The sequence below is a fragment of the Chenopodium quinoa genome, unplaced genomic scaffold (genome assembly GCF_001683475.1).
Source record: "Chenopodium quinoa cultivar QQ74 unplaced genomic scaffold, ASM168347v1, whole genome shotgun sequence".
Classification (NCBI taxonomy): Eukaryota; Viridiplantae; Streptophyta; class Magnoliopsida; order Caryophyllales; family Amaranthaceae; genus Chenopodium; species Chenopodium quinoa.
Genome location: NW_018745281.1, coordinates 2,392,087 through 2,402,856, shown reverse-complemented (window position 1 = coordinate 2,402,856; position 10,770 = coordinate 2,392,087). Strand labels below are relative to the sequence as shown.

General features: G+C 32.6%; 1 protein-coding gene and 1 pseudogene across 1 annotated transcript; one reads left to right on the top strand and one right to left on the bottom strand.

Moving 5' to 3' along the window:
• The first annotated feature begins 3,041 nt into the window (after positions 1-3,041).
• LOC110711773 (myb-related protein 306-like) lies at positions 3,042-4,763 on the top strand. The gene is made up of 3 exons (XM_021890191.1): positions 3,042-3,371; positions 3,588-3,717; positions 3,830-4,763. The coding sequence occupies exons 1-3, from the start codon at positions 3,239-3,241 to the stop codon at positions 4,530-4,532; spliced, it is 966 nt and encodes a 321-aa protein (XP_021745883.1). The 5' UTR covers positions 3,042-3,238; the 3' UTR covers positions 4,533-4,763.
• Positions 4,764-6,355: 1,592 nt separating this feature from the next.
• On the bottom strand, positions 6,356-10,550 carry LOC110711774 (annotated as a pseudogene).
• Positions 10,551-10,770: the final 220 nt, after the last annotated feature.

The following is a 10,770-nucleotide window of genomic DNA, read 5'->3' as shown; positions in this document are numbered from 1 at the left end:
ATTAAAAAGAGCAATTATTTGAGAGCATATACTTAAGCACTAATCCCATTCATCAAGTCATATACAAGAGCATTCTAGTACAAAAACATTTTCTCTTAATTAGCTTCGTAGAAGTGAGATCAAAGGAGAGTTCTTGATTCTTGTATTGAGTCTTTAACAAAGGGGTTAAAGGCTGGGTGAGTGTTTGTGAGTTCAAACACATTGGGCTTACGAGTGTAAGTCGAGAGCACACTCGGAGTAGAGTGTGGGGTAGACTGGTTCCCGGAGTAGGGAAACAGTAGAGTGTTCTTTGTCTTTGTTTTTCGGAGTAGATTAATAAAGGACTTAGGATAGGAGGACGTAGGCCTGAGTTGGCTGAACCTCGTTAAATTTGTTGTGTTCTTTATTGCTTTGTTTTATTCCGCTGCATAAGGGAACCAGCACAACTGGTTCCTCACACATAGTCCGAAAAGAAGCAAAATTAGCCAACGATTACTTAACACTCAATTCACCCCCCCCTCTTGAGTGCCCATTGAACCTTCATATATTCTTTGATTTTGAATTATATAATACTACTATGTTCCTTTAATATATATTTTCTTTTCAATATATGATTTATGTTTTTTGAATTTTTGAATAAATAATGAACATGTGTTTTTGGTTTAAACTAGGGGTGAGCATAACCGAAAACCCTATTAAAATTCTTGAAACCAAAACTGGAACATGTTGCAACAGGTTTCTCAAAATGGGAACCGGAACCGAAACCGGAACCTACAGGTTCCGGTTCCGATTCAGGGTACCCTGTCTTGTAATATACTTCCTAACTTTTTGCAGATTTTTTTAACAAAAAACTGGTTGGTCACTAATTTACAATGTTTAAAGCTCGCAAATAAAACAAACTAATAGTAGTTGTCTAACAAATTTAATACATATATTTATAATTGTAATTTTGATATTTCTTATTTAAAAAATAAGTTAGAATTGGTGAATAATTTGAAATTAAGTGATACTTTTATAAGGTTACAGGGTACCCTACAGGTTCCAGTTCCAAAAATTGAGAACCTGAACCGGAACCTGTTGCAACAGGTTCTCCATTCTGTTACCCGGAAGCGGAACTGAAACCTCTTGTATAGGTTCCGGTTGCGGTTCCTAACAGGTTTCGGTTCCGATTCAGGGTACCTTGATTTTTTGCTTAACCTTAGTTTAAACTACATGTTCATTAGGTTTGGACGTGGAGATTAAACATGTTCTTTGCATTTAAACTATGTGTTCTTTGTTGTTTTTGGGATTCGTGTTCAAGCATTAAACTATTATATTCTTGTAGGGTTCATGTTCATTTGTTTTAGTCTTTAATTTCTTTGAATAACCTTATCATATATCCAACAGGTGCACAGTGCTCTGGCTGCATAAGCCAATAATTGGCAAGATTTGGTTAGTTGCTTGTGCTTGTAAGGAAAGACTAGAATGAAGAATTAGACACGATGGAATGTGTTTTAATTTGTTGATCGAAGCAATAATAGTTTATAATGTTAAGTTCTGCTTCAAAGGAGCACTAAAAACAATTCATCATTGGTGGTTGAAATGGTCAAGCTAATGTCACTAGATCTATACTCCGATCCTTTTGCCCTTGCTTCACTTGCTTTTTAAGAGTTAAACTTTATAAACTATCACCACATATTCTGATTAAGTTATTAAAACGAATAATTTTAGTGAATCTTATTAGACTCATCATAGCGTATAATTTCATATCTAGCTATTTTTGTATGTTGCTACTAAAACATAGTAAAATAATCAACAATCAATCATTATTTCTTAAACATTATATTAAAGAAAAGGGGGACTCGATATTTCAATAAGCTATCCCCACTTATATAATGCAGTGTCAAAATTGTAGGGAATTGGGAAGTATGAATTCAAAGTATTCAATCTACAAAGACTTTATGTGGGGGCAAATAAACAAGAAGTGAAAAAAGATTACTCCTTTGTCCCTACCAAGAGATGGATTTGTTATCAAGGGTTGAATTTGGGGATCATGTTTTAATTGATGATTTTGTTGGTACTGGCCTAGTGTAAGGTACATACGGAACTTGTCACTCAAAACACGAAAGTAACAACTAATGTAATCACTCGTTGTATGAGTGAGGGATAGCTCAAGTGGTTAGAGCTTCCCTCTCGTCTCCAGGAGATCTTAGGAAGAAAATGCTAGGATTGATTCTTACCCCCGCCCTTGTAGCTTTCTAAACACCAAAAAAATGTAATTACTCGTTGTAAGGTACATTACGGGATGTATCTCGATTCGTTTCTATAAGATATTTTTGTTTGAATCAATGATGAAATTTATTAGCATAAATAAATTAGCAAAAAATTGATAACATATTGATGATCACTTTTCCACAAAATTCCATATCAAAGTTCAAGTAGTTGAAAATGCATGATTGTATGTTCGAATTTCAATTACCTTGCCAAGGAGAAATCTCATTAGTATCGAGGAAGGTGATAAGCTGCTCCTCTGTTTTAGGAGGCCATATAAATTAAAGCTGACATACTCATGCATCATGTGAATATAATTTGTCCCCTCAATGGCCTAAAAAAAAAAAAACCAACCAATTTAATATTTTCTCAGTTCTATTTTATTTTTAATATGGAGTAGAGACATTTCGATTATTGTCTATTTAAACTCTACTTTGATTAGTTATTATAATTTACTAAATAGAAAACACATTTTGTGTAGAATCTTGTTACATTTGTCTCACTATATTTTCAAAATATTGAGCTAGTACCCGTCAAAAAATAAATAAAAATTGAGCTAATAATAATTTTACTAATTAATGCTTAATGATGTTAAGAATATGAGGCATGTATTGACATTTGAATAAAAGAAATGTATCAGCTAAAAAAAAGGAAGGAAATATTACAAATTAAACAAAAAATAGAAGAGAGAGATAAGTCCATGAAGTGATTAATTAAACAACTTTACCTTTTGACTTTATTAGTATTAAATGATTGACTCACTATAAATTTAATATTCCTACTATAAAGTTATTAGAGGTCGAGTCAGCACGGGTAGATCAATGGGAAATTAAAGTTTCCCTAACTTTATTGCCACTTTATAGTTGGCAGTTGATGTCACTTTTTCATGAACTTCTTAGAATTAGCTACCACTCACTACTATACTTCTCTTAGCTTGGATATTATAATAAGTTACATAGAGAAAATAAACCTAATTAACACATCCAACGAGAGCTAAGCTAAGCTAGCCATGGGAAGACCACCTTGCTGTGACAAAGATGGCATCAAGAAAGGTCCTTGGACCCCCGAAGAAGATATCATTCTCGTCTCATACATTCAAGAACATGGTCCGGGGAATTGGAGATCCGTACCCACCAATACAGGTACATATTTTTATTTGTTATTAGGAAATATAATAAAACTCGGTTATGCTTATATCCTGATCCATACATGAATATTTCATGTTTTCAAGTTCATGTTATTTACTAGTAGATTTTTGGACCGTATGTACCTGTCATTTAAGTTAGTTTTACCTCTATTTCATCATATTCTATGGTTTCTTTTGCTTCATAAATTTATGTATGTACATTTTGGAAAAGGGTTGCAAAGATGCAGCAAGAGTTGTAGGTTAAGATGGACAAATTATCTTAGGCCAGGAATTAAACGAGGCAACTTTACTTCTCATGAAGAAGGAATGATTATCCATTTACAAGCATTATTGGGTAACAAGTAATTTCCTAACCCTAAACTTTTTTTTTTTTTTAATTTGATGAAAACTTTAGTTATAATTTGTGCTTGTATAAATAAATTTATTTATTTCCTTCGTTATTTTGTGTTTAAGATGGGCAGCAATTGCTTCTTATCTTCCACAAAGAACAGATAATGACATCAAGAACTATTGGAACACCCACTTGAAGAAGAAACTTAAGAGGTTTCAATCATCTTTTCATCAAGAGCCACAAATTCCACTAACATCATCTTCTACTTCATCTTCTCTACACAATAACAAGTCCATCAACGACGACAATAACACGTATCATAATCATAATCATAATAATAACCACGAGAATCATAGTGTTGATCGTAACATGGTAACACCACCTCAACCACCATCGTCATCATCAACTTGTTATGCCTCGAGCACTGAGAACATCTCAAGGCTTCTCGAAAGTTGGATGAAGTGTTCGCCAACTTCCAAACATAAGTTGGAAGTTGGTAACAATCACGACGACAACAACAACAATAATGATATTGTTCATGATGGATGTGTTGGTGACGAAGAAGATGAACAATTTGAGTCAATGTTGTCATTTGACAACCTTAATAGTGATAATAAGGTTGGCATGGTCACTACTACTACTTGTGACGACTCCACTGAGGAGGATTCTAACGAAGGTGTAAAATTACACGAAAACATGGATTACATTGATGACGACGATGGAAATAATCCTCCATTAACATTTCTAGAGAAATGGCTTTTGGATGAATCTACTACGTCTCGTCAAGTAGCTCAAGAAATTTTGCGGCTACCATCTATTTTCTAATGAATTAGAAGATGATCATGTATGAATTGAATTATGATGTATCCAAAATTAATTAGCCTAAAGTAGTAATTATATATAGTAAGCTACATATATTATGAATTGTAACGCATGATTATTAACAATAAACATGTTAATTAGGAGGAGAGCAGCTCTTGCAAGTTAATTGTAAAAAAAATGCTGTAATTTTTATTTTTATTTCTAATTGATGAATGATTATATTAATCATTAAATTAAGCTTATTATTATGATATTTTTTAATTTTTTTATATGCTATACTATTATGTTAATTATAATGGACCCTATAAACGTTAATTACGTACGATTGCATGCATGTGGTGAGAGAGGGACCAATCCAAAATTTAAAGCCATAAATTAAAAATTTAAAGCAAGAGACCCTACATTAAAATGGCGTAATTAATTTTGAATGAAAGCTCCAATTAGCTAAAATAGTCGTCCAATTTAATGCTTGAGCCTGAAATTTCAGCTTTAAATGTGATTTCTAATCTTGGTCCTTGATCATCTTGTATTATTGCAAATTCGGCTTTAATTGAGAAATTAAAAACATGCAATTACGTCATCCCACCTACTACAACGGGGAAAATATATAGTTTCAATAACAATCATTCTAAAAAAAAATAATGATATATGCAACCCTTAAGGCTAAAAATAAGCATTTATGGCTCGTTTGGTAATCGGTTATAAACAATGGTAATTTATTGAGATAGGAATGTATATTGTGATATGATATTATGAGAATAATATCATATGATATATTATCGTGAAATAAAAGATATATTTGATATATTGTGATAGATTTTATGAAGTTAAGATATTTAGGAATATTAAGATTAGGTATTCTTATTGTCTATATATATTGTAATGTGGCCAAGTATTATAAATGGGAAAATACAGGCAAAATATAATGGGAAAATACAGAGATATATTTTCCCCATAATTTAACATAATTAGAATGAACTTTTATGTAAATTTATTAATTATTAAGAAAATCAATAATCATTTCCATGAATCCATGCATGATCACTCGAGATGCCCACAAATTATCTATATTCATTCATAAATTATTCTCACCTAATATACATCCTAAATCCTACGTAGTAAGTAATGAAAAAATATGAAGAAAACAAAAGCTCACTTGGGGATGTGATTATGTTCCTATGGAGATTATAGGTTGTTTTCCATATTAAAATAAACTTAAAATTCATTTCCATTACTGCAGTCTATTTATGGCTATCAAAAGTATCATCATTCATCAATACCTTTCCTAATTAAATTGATGCGAAATATTAATTTAGAAATGTGACAAAACCACATACGTCCATTGATGTGATTATTGTTAAATTTCGTTTATTATTCTATTTTTAGCCTCTCATGTATAGCTCTTAGGGTTTTTTATATCACTTTCCTTCCAAAAACAAAAATTAAATACTTCTTTTATTTTTTCTTTTTTTTTTTTTAATGTCAACTAAACATTAAAGTCTTAATTGGGAGGATTACCCCAAACCTGAGATTAAAATCAACTCTTTTAGATTTACAAAGTTTCAAAACATCCAAGACCTATAGCTAACAATACACCACAAGCTTCGATAGCTCATCAAAATTTGTCAAAGTTAGTTGTTTTTGTATACATGCATGAATGCTAATTACTGGTAGGTTAATTGGTTTACATTTTACGGATGGAATTCAAAACTTTAAACAAATCCGAAAATTCCATTTATGATTGTATAAATTAAAAATAAATAAATAAGAAACCTATCATCCAATTCGCTTTAATTTGATCACAGTAATTCGAGTAAGATTGATAAAAAAGGAACACGATATATAAATTACTACTAGACTATACTCTGTAAGTCTGTATTTGGCAAGATTTTGAAGCATTTCTTAGCTTGAGAAACAATCCTTGCATTGGGCCAAACAAGGAGTTCTCGAGGAATAGCCTTTTTTAGAAGCCCAAAATAGTTTTTAGAAAAGGAGAAAACACCGAGTCACTTAAATTATACAAGTATTAGAGTTAAAGCTCATTCGAAAATGCTTAAGGTTGCAACGAAGACAAACAATAAAGTTGTGTCCCCAAATGACCTGAACAATAAACTTTTGTACCTATGTAGAATGCAACATATTTCTGCAATAGATTGTTCTATGATGATTGCCAAGAGGATAGAGGAGGGGTATCTGAATCCATCCAAAAAAAGGTTTTGGTCCAGGTTCTATCACCCTTCACATTATCAGCAGAAGCATACGACTCGAGTTCAGCCATTTCATCAGGTGTAAGTTTCACTGTCAAGGCTGCAATATTTTGGTTCAGATTGTTGATCTTGCTTGCGCCCGGAATAGGACAGACATCGTCCCCTCGATGATGAACCCAAGCAAGAGCGAGCTGCGATGCAGTGCATCCTTTCCTTGCAGCCATTTCACTAAAACCCGTTCAAAAACGTGTTTGTTATGCTCAAGGTTTTCAGGCAGAAACCTCAGTATGTTCTACAAAAATATTTATCAGCACACATAAATATAATAATGATATAAAAATTTAAAAAAATGGGCAAGAAGTGGAGAAAAACACATAAAATTGAAAATATTAAGGGAATTTCTCATTAATGACCCTATATTCCAACAAAAAAAAATGATAATATCACAAATAACCCTATATTCTTGATCTTTCCACCACATGATCTGATGACATGAACGACGATTTTTAATCAATAAAGTAATTAAGTTTACCATTTGTTAACTACAGTTAACCTTTCACCATATTTAACAAACCTTGATACCATCCAACTTCCACACTTAAAAAAAAAAAAAAAAAACCACTAACCACACCACCAATTTACAAATGCCAAACACCAACATCTCTACAGTTCACACTGCAGCAGTGAAGATTTAGGGATGCAGCATGTCATACTCTTGGCTTCTGTGATGGCATCTGCTTCCCCTGCCTTCTTTCATGGTGGTTTCTAATACGTACTCACATCTTTCTCTCCCCCTATTATATTAAATAATGAAAAAGGATGAAAATAACAACTATTCCGCTAACTTAAAAGACTTTTATCATTATTTACACTAATCTGAGATTACTCACAAGAGTCACAACCCAGATCATTAATATCAAAAAGCAAACAGCGCAAAACAAAAGTACGATAGTCTACAAGATGTGTGAAGGAGATTATAGTGGATTATAGAAGGTTTTTCAAATCGTTGTAAGAAAACCTTTGCTCAATACCATAATATACCACCCTAGTAGCCATCACCTCCAACACCTCTAACATGACTCCTGCCTTTGAAAGATAGCTGAATGACTTGAATCTACAGTCTAACCTGAGCAATAGTGAAGATGCTCTTTATGTCTAATCCTATATTTGCAAAGAGGCTGTTTTTTAGTAGATTTTTAAGCCAAAAGACAACTAAGAAACTTCACACTTCACAGCAATTGAATATATAGACAGTTGCCAGATGTATATGATTAAGTCTATAAGCCTATTGTAATTCAAAGTTGGAAATTTGCCGACTAGCCTTTTTCAAAATTGTTCAAAACTATTAACAGGATATGAAGGGGAAATTTTCAAAATGTAGCAAGTTTACACAATAATAAGATGCTAGGAAGTAGGAAGGCCACTATTGTTGAATGTAAATGCTTTAAAGTTTGAGCACACCTTTCGGCAGTCACCTTCATAGAAGTTTTCAACCACCTTGGCTCCCAATGAAAAGAATCCACGACCTAAAAGGCTATATGCTACAATTCGGATGCCAAGTTCTCTGTGCAACATCAACAATATGCTCATATACTAAGATTAGTATATACAACTTACAACCATTATAACTACACAATATGGTTCCATGACTTCCAACCGTGGTGAGGAAGGTGCTCCTGAATTCACCAAACTTATCATAATCAGTAGAATTTGTGCAGTTCTAAAAGAAAACAGTAACTGTGGACTCACCTGCAGGTAGGCACAATTTCTTCCTCTAAATCTCGTGTCCACAAAGACCACTCCATCTGCACAGCTGTTATAGGGTGGACAGCATGAGCTTTTCTGATTGTCGTAGCAGATGCTTCTGATAGACCAATGTACTTAATCTTTCCCTCTTCAACCAATTTTTTGAGCTCGCCTATCTGAAAGATGGGCAGCAGAATCATGATAGGAGCAGCAGCCAGTGAGGGCAGCACAGTATTAACAAATATGATTTATATGAAGCATTAGCAACAGAATGTTGTGGTTTATTAAACATGAAGCCAACAGGACAAACTAATTTTACTCTAAACATCTTACAAGGTTTAGACCAGTAGCAGAACAGATCCAAAAATTTTGCAACAATTCAACAAAAAAAAAAAAAAAAAAAAAACCAAGTACACATGCTTGAAACTTGAGTGCAAAGGTGAGCTTCAACAACCCCCCTCCCCCCCTTCCCTCCTATTCTCTTAACCACCAATATTCATCACAAAAGAAAAAAGTCCCCCAATATACATTTCTATTTGTCACAGTTCACTGACGTATAGTACAAGGATGATATTCAGCCGCTCAATATAGAGTAGATCCTCAAACAAATAATCATTATCATTTTAAAAACTAGTCTCAATTCACAAGTAATGTATCCCTCTAGGAAATTATTAGAGCAATTTAGTTGCACAAATTTAGAGGAGCCAGTGGCAGGTGTAACTTACATAGTTACATAAGTTAAGAAAAAAAAATGTAGAACTTACAAATAAACTAGTCCAATAGCATATATTCAGTTCTTGCAAAACAGTAAACGGGTAACAAGCATAAAAGTTAAAGTATAAATAGGGGAATGCTATGAATTAGAGATATTCAAAATAATAACCGTTACTTCAATCGGAACACCGGAATCAACACGATGCTGATAATACAGGTGTATGCAATCAACATCAAGTCTCTTCAAGCTTGGTCGCTAATTGTACCTTCTCTCTCATCCCTCCTTTTAGAGCCTGATTGATCAATCAAGAATATTAATGTCTGCAACAAAACTAGCAATAATATCTTCATTGGACAAGACCTTCGAATTCTTAGATATTAATAATGCATTCGAAATAAGGGGTTTTGCAATTTTTTTTTTTTTTTTGGCTAGCTTAGGAATCATAATATGTTGATATTGAGTATCCATATACAACCATCATACCAACACAACCCATCATTTTTTTATTTATTTTTTTTGCTGCATTAATGTTCAAAACCTTAGCCACAAAAATACCAATTACATCAATCAAGGTTTGCAAACAGCTATTAAAAATATTAAATTTAATCAACCAAGAGCACAAAATGTGTCAATTTTTAATTCCTGTTCTCAGACAAATTTAACAATATTGCCTAACCTCCAAATATTCTCCCCACAAAACAAAAAAAAAATGGTTAAATTAGTAAACAATTAGCATAAACAATCTCAAATTCTAAAAATAAAATAAATTGGATGAACTTCAGTAGCTAGTCCACAAAGTCAACCAAACAAACTCCACTAATTTCCATTTACATGATACATTAACACCCAAAACAACCAAAAATATGAAAAATTGTAGCTTTTTCAACAAGACCCATCAATTTTAACATACAAAACTATAATCAAACTCACAATTCTTGCTTAAAGTTGCAATCAATCTCAAATTTTAACAAAAATAATAAGAAAAAGGAAGAAATTGTACCTTTCCCACAAGAATTTCACTAGTAAAGGGGCCATAAATATCAGAAGTATCAAGAAAAGTGATGCCAGAATTATTGGCATGATGAATTTAGACCAATCATCTCATCTTCTGGCTTTGGTGGTCGAACTAATCCTGCGCACCCAAGTCCTTGGACTGATACTTCTAGCCCTTGTGAACCCAACTTCATCTTCTTCACTTCTGCCATTGATTTTAATTTTGATTTTTGGTTTTTCTGGGTTTTCTGTCTCCAATTTTATTAGAGAAGAAGTAATCCTTTAAAATGTGGGAGAATGAGAGAATTGTAGGCAGTTATGACTTCACTAAATTGAATACTGATGTAGTGATGTTTGTAGAATTGTGAAATAGAAAAGTAAGAACAAAATAACAAAATGTCTTATACTTTCTCCAGTTCACAAATATTGCAATAAGGATAAAATTACATCTCAAAACACATATTATATGTTAAATATCTATAATTATATAAGAGTAAAAATAAATAAAAAAAAAAATTGATATTGTGAAAGTATTTTACGAGGTGAATCTAACAAGAACCCACGTGACTATATTTTACAT